The 15,793-nt window shown below is 48.1% G+C and overlaps 5 protein-coding genes across 5 annotated transcripts; 2 read left to right on the forward strand and 3 right to left on the reverse strand.

The window, feature by feature from the left end:
• Nucleotides 1–490: 490 nt before the first annotated feature.
• N7469_008394 (uncharacterized protein) lies at nucleotides 491–1,318 on the forward strand (the record flags this gene model as incomplete). Its single annotated transcript, XM_056647312.1, has 1 exon — nucleotides 491–1,318. The coding sequence occupies one exon, from the start codon at nucleotides 491–493 to the stop codon at nucleotides 1,316–1,318; it is 828 nt and encodes a 275-aa protein (XP_056498863.1).
• A 265-nt stretch (nucleotides 1,319–1,583) lies between these two features.
• On the reverse strand, nucleotides 1,584–6,018 carry N7469_008395 (uncharacterized protein; the record flags this gene model as incomplete). Its single annotated transcript, XM_056647313.1, has 7 exons — nucleotides 1,584–2,117; nucleotides 2,172–2,422; nucleotides 2,476–2,722; nucleotides 2,775–3,221; nucleotides 3,273–5,552; nucleotides 5,656–5,844; nucleotides 5,938–6,018. The coding sequence occupies 7 exons, from the start codon at nucleotides 6,016–6,018 to the stop codon at nucleotides 1,584–1,586; spliced, it is 4,029 nt and encodes a 1,342-aa protein (XP_056498864.1).
• Nucleotides 6,019–6,961: 943 nt separating this feature from the next.
• On the reverse strand, nucleotides 6,962–10,416 carry N7469_008396 (Sfi1 family protein; the record flags this gene model as incomplete). The annotated part of the gene is made up of 2 exons (XM_056647314.1): nucleotides 10,260–10,416; nucleotides 6,962–10,200 (listed from the first exon to the last, which is right to left on the reverse strand). Exons 1-2 carry the CDS (start codon nucleotides 10,321–10,323, stop codon nucleotides 6,962–6,964), a joined length of 3,303 nt encoding a protein of 1,100 aa, XP_056498865.1. The 5' UTR covers nucleotides 10,324–10,416.
• Nucleotides 10,417–10,664: 248 nt separating this feature from the next.
• N7469_008397 (uncharacterized protein) lies at nucleotides 10,665–10,922 on the forward strand (the record flags this gene model as incomplete). The annotated part of the gene is made up of 2 exons (XM_056647315.1): nucleotides 10,665–10,741; nucleotides 10,797–10,922. Coding segments are annotated over exons 1-2 (189 nt in total), but the record flags the coding sequence as incomplete, so codon positions are not given.
• A 279-nt stretch (nucleotides 10,923–11,201) lies between these two features.
• On the reverse strand, nucleotides 11,202–14,794 carry N7469_008398 (isoleucine--tRNA ligase ILS1; the record flags this gene model as incomplete). Its single annotated transcript, XM_056647316.1, has 7 exons — nucleotides 11,202–13,056; nucleotides 13,113–13,823; nucleotides 13,877–14,000; nucleotides 14,061–14,127; nucleotides 14,192–14,239; nucleotides 14,308–14,555; nucleotides 14,611–14,794. The coding sequence occupies 7 exons, from the start codon at nucleotides 14,792–14,794 to the stop codon at nucleotides 11,202–11,204; spliced, it is 3,237 nt and encodes a 1,078-aa protein (XP_056498867.1).
• Between the last annotated feature and the right edge of the window lie 999 nt (nucleotides 14,795–15,793).

Consider the following 15,793-nt stretch of genomic DNA (forward strand, 5'->3'; position numbering starts at 1 on the left):
CCAACTGACACAATTGCCCCACGATCTGCTTTCCATCTAGTCATCTTAGAGGCGCGCAGCCATGCTCAGGAATGCTCATAACGCGCTTGCATGCCACTTCAAGCAAGCAGAACTCATTCTGCGGATCTCGATCGACATTAAATCGACTATTCAGGCACTGGAATGTACGATCTGGCCTCCCACTGGCGCTTGGACTGATTTTATGACATCCCCCGCCACCAAATATGACGAAAAAGGCCATTCTTACTGTGTTGAGCGTGCTAAACGCGTTTCATCTCCCCACTAACCTCCATGTCTGTCATTCTTACCTGCCATCCGATTATCTCGATCTCAATCAGGGTGGAATGACGGCGTATATAAGGGAAGCAAGAACCGTCTAAGCCGGGACATCATCTCTATCATCAACGATACTATCAATCAATTGATCGGGACCTTCCGACTATAAACCCCACCCTTCAAAGAGGTCGATAAAGTATCTGAATTCTTCGCCATGCATTCCTCCTTGGCAACCCTCTTTCTCCTCTCCACCCCTATCTCAGCCAATACTATTGCTCGGGTCTGGACGCACTTCTATCCCAATTGCCCCGGCGAACCCTTCTCCAACCTCGATACATACGAAAACTATGAAGAAACAGCCCCATCTCAGGATATCACCGTCGGCCGCTGTGCCAATATCGGTGTTCCATCATACGAACACAACCTCGTCAGCGCCATCTCAGTAGATTCAGAACTGATCTCACATGAGAAAGGCCACCCTTACCCACCAGAGGGCGGGCCAAAGTGCAATATCACCGTCCACGAGGTACCCGAATGCATTGATCCACCACTGATCACCCAAGAGCTTCGAAACGGCGTTGAAGTAAGCGACTGCAAGCCTCGACAATTCGCTGCATACAGCGAGGTGTGGCTGAAACTAGTCTGTGAGAGTCAAGGCGCTGAGTCCTTGCAAGAACAAGAAGACGATATCCCCCGTCTTGAAAACACAAATTCAGCTCAAGCTGCGAATAATATCCAAACCCCCGGCTCGAACTCCAACTCGTGGTCTGTTGCGCAGGAGCAACACTCCGAGCGCCGACCTGAAGACGAAAGCCGTGTTAATGAGGCCGGTCATTCTCAGAGTGATCAGGTCGTCCATGATATCATGGAGTTGATGAGGAAGAAGAACCATACGAATATTGTTAATGGGAAGCACAACTCCACGAAGCATTACTTGAATGCTAAGCTGCATCAAAAGAATGCCACCGCCCCTGCGAACCAGACTGTTATGTCGAGGAGGAAGCTTTCTGTGCTGCGCAACCGTAGCACAAAGTTGTATTAAACAGTCTGTGATTATTTGTGAGCGATTTCTTGGACATGGAAAAAAAAAATTGGCTAGTTAGCCCTTATGTAGTATACGAAATGAAAATTGATACCATTCATTCATCCCTTGGAAATTTAGAGAAACCTAGATCCAAAATAACATACAATGTATATTTCCTACTCGCTGTGTAAATGCAAATATACCAGTGACTTGAATACATCAAAAAGAGAAAGCTTTGCACGCTGAGTACAGTATCAAAAACTGATCTCCCCACTGGTCGCCCCTAGAATCCAAAGCTATCCAGCAGCGAATTCGAATCTGGTTCATGAAACATTGTTGGCGGGGGCTTCGGTTTCTGTGCAGCTTTCGGCTGGGAATCATCAATGGCAGAAGAATCTTTCTTATCCGCCGAGCCATCCGCGTTAGAAAGACGGACCGGCATATCAGCGACGACTAAACTACTCCGCCGGCGAAGCAGTTTCCGATAATCAACACCATTCTCATCGGTCTCCGGAGATGGTTGTGAATCTGAGGCGGGAGGTGTGCACAGGAACTCCCAATGGCGTACTAGGTCCAGGGCAAGAAAGTCGCAGCCCATACGGACGTATAACCGGGCATTGCGAAGCACGAATTCCCATTCTTCGCGGGGTCGGACTTGTGAGGCGCCCTTGAGAGTTTGGAGAGTCTTTGCACGAAGCTGATGGTACAAGACTACTAAGGCAGGGTCGTTGGAAAGGTAAGACTTCGACTGAAGTGTGCCTCGGCCGGGACTCCCTGGGGAGGTCTGACTGGATGCGAAAAGTGTTTCTACCGGGGACTGCATGGATATTAGCTAGTGTAAGAACAAAGTATCCGGTGGGTGAGAACTCACAATCAGTGCTCGTACTGCTTTATCTCTCCGTCCGAGCATCCAGAAAGCCCAGGAGGCCATCCAGCGATTACCTTCTGAAGCAGCTTGAGGCAGAAGTTTCTCTTCTAGCAATTCGCGCAGCACAGGCCCATCATCTCCCTCATATGCTCTGGTGATGGCAATGGCAAGTTGGAGATCGCCCATTTGATTTGCGACAACATTAGCAGCATCACGCAGATGATCCGCGAGTAGGAAAAATGACGCCGCGTATTCTAGTACAGTTATTAGCTGAGTAGATATATGCACTAGATTCATAGAGACTTACCAAATCTCCGTTTGCCAAGCAGCGCATATGCATTCTTGAGTGCGGAAGTTTTCCAACGAGCTTCCTTGAAATCATTCGCCAATAAACGGGCTGTAGGCCGCTGCTCGCGGTGCCAATGGGCAATGCGCCACAGGCCTTGAAGAATGTTCTTCTTTCCGAGGGCAAGATAGTAGAGTGTACAATCAACTGGATTCTTTTCCTCGGTTTTAGTATACTCATTACGAGCAACAGCTTCAAGTTGACGTTTCTAAATCAAATATTAGTCTGTGTTCAGCCCAGAGAAAGGATGCCAGACATACCAATGCTGTTGAGTCGGAAAGCCACATGAAGATCCCGCTTTCTCGCGCAGCCTTCCACGTCATTTTTCCGTTGAATTGACGTGAGACAAGATCCGTCAGGATATCCTGGCTCCCGCTGTGGAAGGCCCAGACAATCTCTCTCCAAGATACTCTGTCTTTATTTGCTACACCTTGGCTCTTCCTCAGCATATGCTGGCGGAAAAAGAGGAGGTACCGGGCCGCATTATCATCCATTGATCGCCTATGCTTTTCAACGGTTGCCACGCACTCGATTGTATCAAGGAGGCGGAACTGTTCATGGCTAGACAGTCGAGGTAACGCAATACGTGAGAGATTCTCATTCAGAATAGCCGCAATATTTTCATCAACGACAGAAGAGACCTCTTCTTCCACTGTGGTGTCAACGTAAGAAGATCGCATTTCCTTTGAAATGACTTGCTCAATTGGCTTATTTTATTAGCATCTCCAATGACATTATCGTTGAATATAAAGACTTACGTTATTTTCGCTGTAGAAAGCCTCCAATGGCATCTCTAGGAAACCGTCTAAATCATCACCCTCAGTGTAAAACTTCAGTGCTCGGTGAAGATTCATCAGAATAGAGTGTACTAATCCAGTCTTTCCAGAAAGAATACACTGCGCAAGGAATTGCGGGTGGAATATGGGCAATGGCCCATTCAGTCGACCAACAACATCGTACAGGTCAACAACTGGCAGCCCCTTCGATGGGATGCGAAGCTCAGAAATCAACCGATCTGCTCCATCAAACTCTTTATCATAAACGAACAGCTGATTACCCGCACCGATAACAAGGTTTCCATTCGTGAGCCAGCAAGAGTCACCAATGGGATGAGGTGTGAGGTCGCGGATCCAGATCTCACGGATCTGCGTCCAGGATGGTCGTGAATCCAAATAATCGTAGCGAAGCTGAGACAGTAAAACAACTTTGTGTGGAAATCCTACAGCGAGTATAGATTGCCTATCGGGGGTGGAAGTCCAATCCAGATCTCGGATAATATCATGCTGGGCAAAATGCTCCTCAAATTCGAGCTGGGCATTGTTCGTATCCCAGATTGTCAGGTGAGTTCGGTCTTGGTCCACAAGTGCTGTCTTCCGAATCGAGCTTCCACTGGCCAGTGATGGATTCTCGATGCCAGTTTCTGTTGTCGACTTTAATAGCCATTCGACCTTGATCTTTTCCCGGTCTACTTTAGCTGTCCACGTTTGTACAACACCTCGTTGGGTGTAGGAGAGTGCAATATCAGGAGAGAAGGCGTCGAAGAAACCAGAATATTCAGTCTTGAGTCCGGCCGGATCAACGGGCTGGATGTAAGCCAAGTCTTCTTTTAATCCCATATCAAATGTGCAGAATTTCCGTATTTCGCAGGTTGGGCTTCCTTCGCCTCTGCTTTCCCGATCTCCAAGTCCACCCCATTGGATTTCCCAGACTATACCATGTGAATCTGCGGCGACAGTTGCTACATAAGCCCTATCCGGGCTTGAATCTGGGGTCGGCAATGGTAGCACACAAAGAGGCTTGCTTGGCAGTGTAAAGGGCAAAGAGGCAACGTTTTTGGCATGGTACGTGCTGAAATCCCATAATGATACTGCATTATGGTGAAGGTTGACTAGAAAATGTCCGTTCTCGATAAGACATGTGCGGTGAATGTGATCTTCTGAGAACAATGTACTCTTGTGCACAATCATGGATCCCTTATCTCTTCGTCTTTGTTTCCAAATCATAGCCGTGTTCTCATCAGTGCGTGAAATAAGTGTATCGCCGAGGGCGTTACGGACTATCTTCTTGACAGGAGCAGTATGTCCTGACCAAGACGATTTTGGAACTATGCGTTTCTTTCGGGGCGCTGGATCGAATAAGATATCAACTTGGGAGTCATACCATTCGATGCGGCCGTCGAAATGGTGTAGAACAATACTGAGTTTGTCGTCCGAAGGATTACATTGGAAGACACGTATCTGGGCATAATCCTCTTCCGGAGTGAGATTCGGTAAAAAACCAAATTCAAGACCTTCCACATGAAGGATATTGAAGACGCTCATGGTAGATTTGACCTTGCTGCCAACATCTTCCAGGGCCCACGCAGACATGTGGCCTTGGCCATCAATAACCACGCAGATCTCAGGACTGTTTTTGGCGACTTCGATGAGATGTTCCAAGGCATGGTTTTCGGTGTTGCCCGTATTCCGTTCAACGGCACGCTCCGTCACGGCACAGAAATCTCGACTATCCAGAATAAAGCCATATCGTCGCTGCGGACCTGGATCGATACTTGACGCATCACGAGGTTGCACAGAAAGGTTCATATCGATATCTGCCCAGAACCCCAACGGTGAAAGAGCATGATGGTCGATGACAGCCCATACTCGGATTTTGTTGTCGGCGCACAGAGTATATAGTACATTATCCATAGACTGGCCTCGATGATGAGGCAGTCGCCAATGAACTCCAGTAATCACATTCGGATGTGGAAGATATGAGACCTCAAATCGTACCTCGTCACCGAACGCCAGTCGTTTCCACACCTTTGCCAATCGATCGTATAATCCAACAGTGACAACAAGTCCTGCATCGGGAGAGAACTGCGCAAACTTCACGGGCGATGCCAGTTTCTTCTTCCAAGCTAGACGGGGTTCATCGTTTAGAAACCATAAGGCAAGGCGAGAATTTCCTAGCAGCAGTTCGTTCTCAGAACCCCACGATAGAGTGTAGATCGGCTCGTCGTCATCATCGGCGCGGAAAGTGCAAGCAAGAGACCACTGTAAAAGAGTCGACTGTTAACATATCTATTCTTGGTCCAATGCGACAATGTCCAATGGGGGGGATAGAGCTACACCTTAGCTCTATTCTCGGTATGCGCACCTTAAGAGTCTCGCCCGGGATTCCATATGGTTGGTAAACAAAGACATCCGGACCTCCGCATACAGCAATATTTCCTGACTCCTCATCAAAGGCTACTGCCTGTAGTGTATCGGTATCATCGACGTAGATCGTTTGTAGGAGCGTCTGTGGACCGCTGAGGATGACAAGAGCGTGGCCGGAGATATATGCCTGTTGAATGAGTGCACGAGCTTAGATCAGCATATAGAAAACACAAAGAGAGGATCTCGAGCTGGTTGGAAGCTCCAGGGTTCCGGGACTTACAATCACACGCAGTCCATCCCAAAGCGCCGTGCTAAATGACTGGAGATTCGCCGGGGGTTTCCCCGGCAGTACCGCTCGCATAAAGGCGGGTGTAAAGGGGAGAGGGAGTGGACGCTCGTTGCGCACGAAGCTTTACACCATTGCCGAGTCGAGTGTCTGAGTACCTAGGACTATATGTGACCAAAGGGATAAGGGGAGACAGCGGACAATTCCAGTGGTTTAGGTACGGTCGTGATGGATGGTGGTGACGGTGATGATGCGCGCAGGGGATCCAAGCGGGCGGTCGATTACGCCCGCCGCTCCACTTGGCTGCGACCTCAAATCAACTCTGTATCTACATAGTACAGTATTAATGGCCCATTCAGGTGGAAGTTGTGCAACAAATATTGGAGAATATTTCTTTCTTTTTGGTTGAAAGATTTGCAAGAATTGAATGTCATTTTTGCTAAAATACCCCTGCGCTGATACAACTTGTATTGGATCTACCATGACGCAGATGTATAGTTATATAATTAATACCTCAGGGTAATTAGGGCTAGTATCATGTACACACAACTCGTTGTATGCACTTCTTACTCTTAAAGAGTATGACTCACGGAATCCATATGGTCCTCCAATCCTTCCTGGAGGTCACCTACATTGATGGTGACTGCCCAGTCATGCTGTTATTTTCTAGTAAAGTTCGATCTTCGATTTAATGCGTGTCATAGACTAGTGTAGAAATATCACGAGTAAAGTCTTATAATCATTCATCACAATGTACGTATGTACAGGAGGTGCATACAAAGAGTATGGCTTGCTACTCAACACGCAATCCACATGTTCCTCCAGTCCTTTCCATATGCTACGCCGGGAATGCATGGTATGAAACACAGAGAAAAAAAGGGAAAAAAAAAAGACAAACAGAAAAGGCTTGAACGCAAGTATCATAGAGACAAAAATATAATAGTCGTTGATCTACAGATGTTTCGAGAGGGTCTTTCCATGAAGGTGTCGTCATATAGTTACCGGAGAAAGAAGATGACTAGGGCCGTCGACTTCCAGATCTGCGACCGTCGGTTGGAGATTCAGGAAGTTCGTCATCTACAAAACGAACGCTGGTTCCGATAGAACCTCGACGGCCTGTACGAGGACGCAAGGAGGAGGCGGTTTGGTTGGCGGTATTGGAAGCACGGAGGAGGCGACTGGCGAAAGGTGTGTGGAGCGGTGTAGCTGGGGTAGTGGACATCTGCGCAAGAGCTCGAGCTCGGGCTGCTCGTTTAGACGGGGATGTCATATAGTTCGGTGTGGCTAGTGGACTTGAGGCGGCAGAGACCGCAGAGGGCGGCTCATGAGCAGTTGTCGTGAAATCACTCATCTTGAATGGTGTTTCGGATGTACTTTGATACCATGGATCAAACAAAGCAGATCCCGGCCTACTGCCTGGCTCGAAGCTTGAGAATCGAGCGGGCGTCATGGCAGGGCCTGCTGAATCACGGGCTTCCAGTTTCACGCGAGCCTCGTCCACCCAATCACGGAATAGGTTTCTGGAATGCTTTCGAAGGTTTCGTTCTCGCATTGCCTCGGCAGTTTCAACCGTGTTCCTTATTTGGAAAATACGGAGGCTCAGTCTACGAAGAGAGGCGCCTGCTTGGCGAAGGACATGGGACCTGTAGAACGAGTCCGCCTGATCCTCCATCTCGCGACGAATGACGAACGTCTCTGACATTTGAATCAGCTGATGGAAAGCGATTTCACGGAAATAGTGCATATCTGCCTCCTGATAATCAGAGAAACGTTTGATCATTTGGCCATGCCATCGGGAGAATATCCCAGACACCACACGAAGTAATTTCGTCCTGTTCACTCTGTCGGCTTGTACTTCCAAATCTACAATGTCCCGTGTCTTGGATGACCAAGCTGCCAATGCCTTCGAAGCCATGTTGACCTTCGTTTTTCGCCTCACCTTGGCATATGCTTCTTTTCTTCGGCGCTTGGAGGATTCCAACATTGCCTGGTGCCAACGCTTCACGGATCGTTTCATCAAAAAGTAAAACTCTGCGTCGGAAGCCCAGGTCTCCATCTTAACAATCTGCTGATGTTTCGATTTCCAAGCCATAAGGGATTCCTGAGCCAGACGAGGCGCATAGAATTCGAAGGCTGCATATTCCCGTTCACGTTGAACCGATAATTGATCTCGCCAGACAGCAAACTTGGATCTTACCAAGTCCTCGGCACGATGATCCTCATGGCTCTCGGCATGGAACAATAATCGCGTATATGTATCTCTCGTATTAGTCACAAACCGAGAGAATATCTCTCGTTTGATCCGCTGTTCGTGTATCCTGCGCATGAGTTGGAATCTCTCCATCAGGATCCACTTGTAAATAACCTCCATTTTTAAACGCTCATCGATCCGAGCCTTCAGAGCAAGACAGCGTAATGTATCGTTCCAGTCGGTCCATGCGTTGCGCTGGAGTCGATATTGGTTCATCTCATCCGCCTGATCTGCCAAACGCGCCTTGGAAACCCACAGCGAGAGGGCATTTCGAGCAATTCTTGAGTCTACCATATCACAAACTCGAGAAGCAGCCGGAGCAAGCCGAGCTTGTATTGTCCACTCGTCAAATGTTACTCTGAGGGCTTCTCGGCGCTGAATGGTTTCAGCTTGTTCGTTGGCCGTGACGAAAAGTTTTGACTTTTGAGACCATGTCTGGAAAACAGATGATAGTACCGACCGTCTGTTATGAACATCGATTTCATGGTCTCGCTCACGATTGGTTCGAAAATTGCGAAGCCAGTAGAGAAGCGAGCGACGTTTTAGACGATTTTCATACCATTCGGGAGCACGGCGATCGCAGAAGGCCCAGAACCATTGCCAATAAGAAGAATGGCGGATGTTGTCATTGTGCATTGTCACAGCTTGGGCTTCGGCAACTTTGAGGTCTGTGATTTTCTTCCGCCATGCATTGAAAGGCTTGCGCAAAGCAAAACGTTGTGCTTTGAGTTCATTGACTGCAGTTATCTCTCGCCAAGCATTGAAGTACTTGATGCTCAAGACATGCCGCCGTGCTGCCGAAGTCCGGGCAACTTCTTCAGATGTCAATTGAGCCCAATGCGTGAAAGCCTTTGTCATAAGGTATAGATCGCGGGCCCGGTTGGCGCGCTCATCTAAATGTTTAAAGAAGCGCTCGGTTCTGGCTGTGTGGCGCTTATCTTGAATGATCGTTCGCCATGGCTCGAATGCTTGCTTAAGCAGAGTAACCCGGTCTCGGCTAATAGCAATAGCCTCCCTCTTTTCGCGAATCTGTCGATTTCGCAAAGCTCCTTTCAGCCATTGTGTTAGAATTCGACGGCATATAGACCGCTGTCTGTACATGTTGAAAGTAGACGCATCCCGGAGTAAGTCAGAGAGCTGCGGGCGATATAACAGCTCAGGCGGTGGCTCCACTTTCTCAAAAATATCATGCTCTGTTGGTTGTGAAACAACAGATTTTAATTCATCCGAGCCAAAACTTGCCGCTGAACTTGCTGAAGGTGATCTTCGGGGCCTCGAAGCCGCTGCAACTCTCTTTGAACGGTCCTGATTGACAGCCGAACGCGCGGCTACGCCGTTGGTCAGCTGCTTTTCAGCCTTCTCTATCTTCTCATCGCTTTTTTTCTGAGCGGAATCAAGCCGGCTGATGAGCCCCCTGCCAACTTCCAGAAACTGCGCAATCAGGTCCGTCCGATCTGGCGATTTGTTTACCGAAGGTCGGGGTTTGGGTTTCGGTGATAGTTTCGGCGTAGCAAACTCGGGCTTGCCGGTTTGAAGTCGGGACATAGATGAACGAGAGCTCGGCCGCTCAATGAAGCTTTTCTGAGTCGCATCTTCTCCAATATCAACAGTTGTATTAAAGGAGGCCCGTCTCTTGGGAGTTATGGGAACTCCATTTGGTTTAGGAGGGTAATCCTCTCGGCCAGTTTGACTGCGCGTGCCATCAACCGAATATTGCCCAGTATCAAAGGTTTCATTCACTCCAGTCGTAGAGAGATCCTCTCCGAGTTCAATGACAATTCCCATTCTTTGGAGTGTATTCTCGAATTTGTCGAAGAGGGTTGCTCCCTCGACATCCTTGCTGCCCATTTTGAACAAGAACCGCATACAGGCATGGCCTGGATCGGTATTGGGACCATGTTCAAGGATGACTTCATCGTACGCTTTAAATAGTGCTCGAAATGGAAGACGTTCGACCTCGGGATGGCCCTCGGCGCGAATGACGACTTGGTACAGGAACCCGACATCTAAATTGAAGCCGTTAGCGTCTAATACTCGGATTGAAACAGAAAGAGGAATCGCATACCATCATCTGAGAGGGACGAATTCTCATCGGTTGAGGCACGTCGTTGCGAGGATATCGGAGGCATCGAAAAATCGCGATTCAAGGCGCGCTTGTCGCATCTGGGTCACAAAGACAACGGACTAAACAAATCATCGCGAATGCGGGTAAGTCCCGACCAGGAAAGACATGCGCAGAAATCAATCCGCGACAAACCCAAAAATGTAAAGCAAATAAATGGGATATCAACCAGGCGCCATGGACAATGACTCCGCCGGAGGATTGTTTTGGCCGTCGCGACAGAAACATGCCTAGAGTCACGTGGTGCTTAGGTAACATTCCTGACGTTGGCGGAAGATCGCAACGGACTGGGGCACTTTTGATATCTTAAAACTTAGCTCAATCTACAAGACTTTGATTAAGACTTAGTCTCCCTGGTCAAGATGCCGGCAAAGACCCGTCCAGTTGAGAAATTTGCCAAGGCCACCGCCCAGTGCTCAACACAAGTACGTATCAGTGACTCCGAACTTTCTTTCACTAAAAGCTAACAATTTGAGATAGGCTGCGGCATATGGCAAGTGTGTAGTCGCCGATTACAACTCCGTCCACAAAGATATGTGTGCTAAAGAGTTCATGAAACTGAAGGATTGTGTTATGGTAAGTGCACGAGAGATAGTATCATTCATCAAGGTACTAACTAATATCTATAGGCTGCATCCAAGAAAGGTTGAACCTTGTAATGCAGCAAGCTTTCTCTTGGGACCTAATACTCTACCATCATGCTTCCTGTACTATACTTGTCTGACTTGTCTCATTATTCAAATTTTACATGATATCCTTACTACGTCTCTAAAAATTCAAAACGGTTCATAACATAAATAATGATGCATTTCTCACGTTCAAAAACGTTGCAGATATCTATCTATCTACAGCAATTGATCTTTTTCATAACTTCCGTTTGGCACTTTAAAGCTTGACCAGTCGCAGCAGGAAAGTGGCGTTCTGCACCTCCTGCTCTTCCTGGGCAATGGTTCCCTCTTCATCGGCGCTGGGGACCTTGCCGTCGACGGCCAAGCGCTCATCAAGCGGACGACGCACGGCCTTTTCGATGGCCTGAGACTGAGACTTGAAAGCCTCGGCGAGACCAATGGAATCCCGATCCTCAAGGATGGTGTATTCCATCTTGACATCATCCGTGGGGACTAACCCAGCAGCCTTACGCAGACGTTGGAGACGGTTGATGATCTCACGACCAAGACCCTGCTCGGCCAGCTCGGGGTATAGGTTCGCGTCAAGAATGATCATGACATCGGCATCAGTGTTGGTTTCCATGTTGGAAGCACCAGAGTCCTCCTTGATGCCTCTCTTGACAACCAGATCTCCCTCTACAAGCTCGATGCCGTCAACGACAATCTTCTTTTCGGTGACATAGCCCTTCACGTCATCACTTGTCAGGTTGGGGAGAGCCTTCTTGACCTTCTGCACGTCCTTCTTCAGCTTCTTACCCAATGTGGGCCAGTCGGCGTTGGCACTGTATTGGACATTGTACTTAGCCTCATCAGAGGTGAGAACAATTTCCAAAACGTTCAATTCCTCCTGGATGTATCCTTCCAAGGACTTCACATCATCCAGGTACTGCTGGTCCTGGTGAATGACCACAAGGCTCTTCAGAGGAGTCTTGAGACCAATGGCTCGGCGCTCACGAGAGACACGGCCAAGCTCAATGACCTTTTGCATGCGAGCGACTCGGCGCTCAACAGCCTCGTCGAAAAGCTCCTGTCGTACCTCAGGGAAAGAAAGGAAGTGAACGGAGCGGCTGTCCTCAGCACGAAGAGATTCGGGAATGTGGGGAAGGAGACGCTGGTAAATGTTATCGGTCAAGAAGGGAGTGAAGGGAGCGAGACCTCGGACCAAAGTGTAGAGGACTTCGAAAAGGGTGTTGAGGGCATGCAGGGTATCATCAACGCCATTCTCTCCCTTGAGGCGCTTGCGATTGAACCGAATGTACCAGTTTGTGGTGTTCTCGATGAGCTCCAGCAGACGAGGAACAACAGTGTACAGACGGTAGCCTGCCATTTCCTGGTTAACAAACAACAGAAGACTCTGGCAGCTGGCAAGGATCCAACGGTCCATAACGTTGGTGTTGGTGGATTCTGCCTTAGGGTCAAAAACAAAATCGACGTTGGAAGCCTTCTTCAAAAGTTTCACTTGGTCTTCAAGGAATCGGTAGCTGTTCCAAAGGGGCAGCAGAACCTTGCTGACAATCTCCTTGACGCCAGACTCCTTGAAGCGCAGAGGCTCAGCTCGGACAACAGGTGAGTTGATCAAGTAAAGACGCAGAGCGTCGGAACCATAGCGGTCCATGATCAAAGAAGGATCAGGATAGTTCTGAAGTCTCTTGGACATCTTCTTACCATCCTCTGCCAGAACAATTCCGTTCACGATGCAGTTCTTGAAGGGCAATTTGCCAAACAGATGAACTCCAAGGACAGTCAAAGTATAGAACCAACCACGGGTCTGGTCCAGACCCTCAGCGATGAAATCAGCAGGGAAACTATTCTCAAATTGCTCCTTGTTCTCGAAGGGGTAGTGCTGGGAGGCATAAGGCATGCTGCCAGATTCGAACCAGCAGTCGAAGATCTCAGGCACACGGCGAAGGACACCCTTGCCCTGCTTGCTGGGAATAGTAATGTGGTCCACCTTGTCACGGTGGATATCGTTAAGCTCACCCTCATAACCACTCAGTTTCTTGAGCTCTTCGACTGAGCCGACTGCCACAACCTCCTTGTAGTCATCAGATACCCAAAGAGGCAGAGGTGTGCTTTGGAAAGTTAGCCTTCGTCTAAAGTATGAGAAAGGAAGATAATGGGAGCTTACCCCCAGAAACGGTTTCGAGAAATGTTCCAGTCACGGGCATTCTTGATCCAACTGGCGAATCTGCGATCCTTCACGAATGAGGGGACCCAGTGGGACTCTTCAATGCCTGCCAGCATTTGAGGGATAATAGGAGTGACCTTCACAAACCACGAGGGCACAGCACGGTAGATCAAGGGAGTGTCAGATCGCCAGCAGTATGGGTAACTGTGAGTAATCTGGCTATCGACCAGTAGGCGGCCAGTACCCTTCAGGTGCTTGATGATAGCCTTGTCGGCAGCCTTGACATGTTGACCAGCGAAGTCGCGGACCTCCGCAGTATAGCAACCGTTGGCGTCGACGGGGTTAGGAGGCAGACGCTTGTCGCTGATCACATCATGCTCCATACCAACCCGGTAATCGTCCTCACCAAAAGCAGGAGCCTGGTGAACCAATCCAACACCATCTTCGGCAGTGACATAGGTGTCATTCAGGATACGGAAACCGTGGTCCTTGAATTCCTCGTAGAAGTAGTCGAAGAGGGGCTCATATTTCCAGCCCAGCATGGCAGAACCCTTGATACGGTCCACGATCTTGAACTTTGCCTTCTTGGGATCCTTGTAAATAGTTCGGAGCAAAGACTCGAGCAGAATATAGTTCTTGCCAGTTGCTTCATCGAAGATCTTGACGTATTCGAAATCGGGGTGAACACAAATAGCAATGTTGGAGACGAGACTATCATTCATGTAAGCATTATGCGCCTTAAACCGCGGGAAGAAATCACGAACGTCCATGGAGTAGTAGACCAGATCAATGCATATGTGTTGTCTTGTCCAACTAGAGGGAAGTTCACCACAATAGCTGGATCCTGCACGTCCTTGTAGTTTTGGGAGGCTTCAAAGTTGGACAGAGCTAGACGAAAACAAGACATAAGTCGGTGCACCACATTTATATGCTATTCGAAATACTCACAAGTTGCAAGAGCAGTTGAGTAAGGCATGACTCTGTATCCTCGGTATACCAAGTCTTTGTCGAAGAGCTTGGGACACACGTTAGTCCTGGGCCGGATCCCTTTGATCGGATATATTTTGTAATTGACGTACTTGCTTGAAGACCCACCAAACGGATTCCATGAAGGTTGGGTCCATAGTCTAAAATAAAAATCAGAGTCAATAAGAGGTACCAAAAGCTGGCCACATTTTATAAAGCGCTGACGTACCTTATAAGGCTTATCCTCCATGTCAATCCAACGGCCTAGTCGGTCGATGGTGACCTTCCAGTCGCCAGCGAACTTCATGACAATGGACTTGCACTCCTCGTTGTACTTCTCAATTCCAATCTTCTCAACGGCCTGGAGACCGGACATGCCGAGTTTCTTGTCGATTTCGTACTCAATAGGAACTCCGTGGGTGTCCCAGCCGAATCGTCGCTCGACATGGTAACCTTTCATTGCCCAATACCGGGGAACTAGATACACGATATTAGCATTTTTAGTCTCGATTTGAAATTAAAAGCCACGAACCGATATCTTTAATAGTTGACGCCAGAAGATGGCCATAGTGAGGCTTTCCAGTTGCGAATGGTGGGCCATCATAAAAGGACCATGGCTTGTTATTCTTTGAGAGCTCGACCTGGCGTCTGAAGGCATCAATCTCCTTCCACCGTTGAAGGATGATCTCCTCCTCGGCCGGGAAGTCCATCGACATTGTGTTTGTTGGTATTACCAAGTGGAGAGAATGATAATCTTAGGAGAGAAAGAAGAAGCGTGAGTCACCCCCACTATCGGACATTTTTTGCCAGTGCGGCCTACACTCGTGGGACTTTAGTTCGCAATTAATCTCTTACCGCTTTCAAATACCGCTCACCAAATTCGGCACACCGCCCACCCGGGCATGATTATTTGGAAACTAAAATGAAAGCCCTACAAAGTCTTATTAATATATCGCGATATCCATGATCAAAAAGCCAAGTATTTCCTCTTACGAAAACTTATAGCGTACAGCAGATTGAAACCAATGATCGATGCTTTACTATATATCAAGTTGGTGTTTTTTTGGGCGGTTTTAGTGGGGCAGAAAGGAACGGCAGAATTAAGAGGGGCACATTTCAAATCCAGGTCCGTGGGATATATATTCACGTGACCTTCATACATCGGGTGACAAATGTTTGAGTCGCATTATTGACCGCTTTTACGTGGGATACGAGGCAAAATGGGCGACAGGAAGAAGGGGTGGGTTTCAAACTAATGTGACCGCACTGTAACATCAAACCTTAGAAGGCTGGAACTATTATGTAGACGTAATTATAGTATCAGCTGTTTTTCCTTTCCTACTTCTTCTTCTCTATTCGATTTTTCCTTTTACGCCTTCTCGTGCCCTGACTCTCTATATCTTTACCATGTTTAACTATAGTATAAACCTCTCCCAATCTTTCTCAAGGACTGTTATTTCAGCAGATATTTCAGGACAGAGCTTGAGTTCAGGACAGCTATTTGCTGCCATATTCTTCAGCAAGCCGATGAGCACCATGAGCTGGTAATCAATAATATTCCATTAGGATGGGAGGAATTTGTATGGAAATCGAGGAAGAGCGGAGCTACCACTGTTCTCATAGGTCATACGCTCCAGCTATCTGCTCGCTTCGACTCCGAATCATGTCACCTTATGCCTATTGCTGTATTCGCTCATGGATCAACAGGTCACTTA

The sequence above is a fragment of the Penicillium citrinum genome (assembly GCF_028827155.1).
Source record: "Penicillium citrinum strain IBT 23319 chromosome Unknown utg000007l:1.0-2040159.0:1.0-2041076.0, whole genome shotgun sequence".
In the NCBI taxonomy this organism is placed as follows: domain Eukaryota; kingdom Fungi; phylum Ascomycota; class Eurotiomycetes; order Eurotiales; family Aspergillaceae; genus Penicillium; species Penicillium citrinum.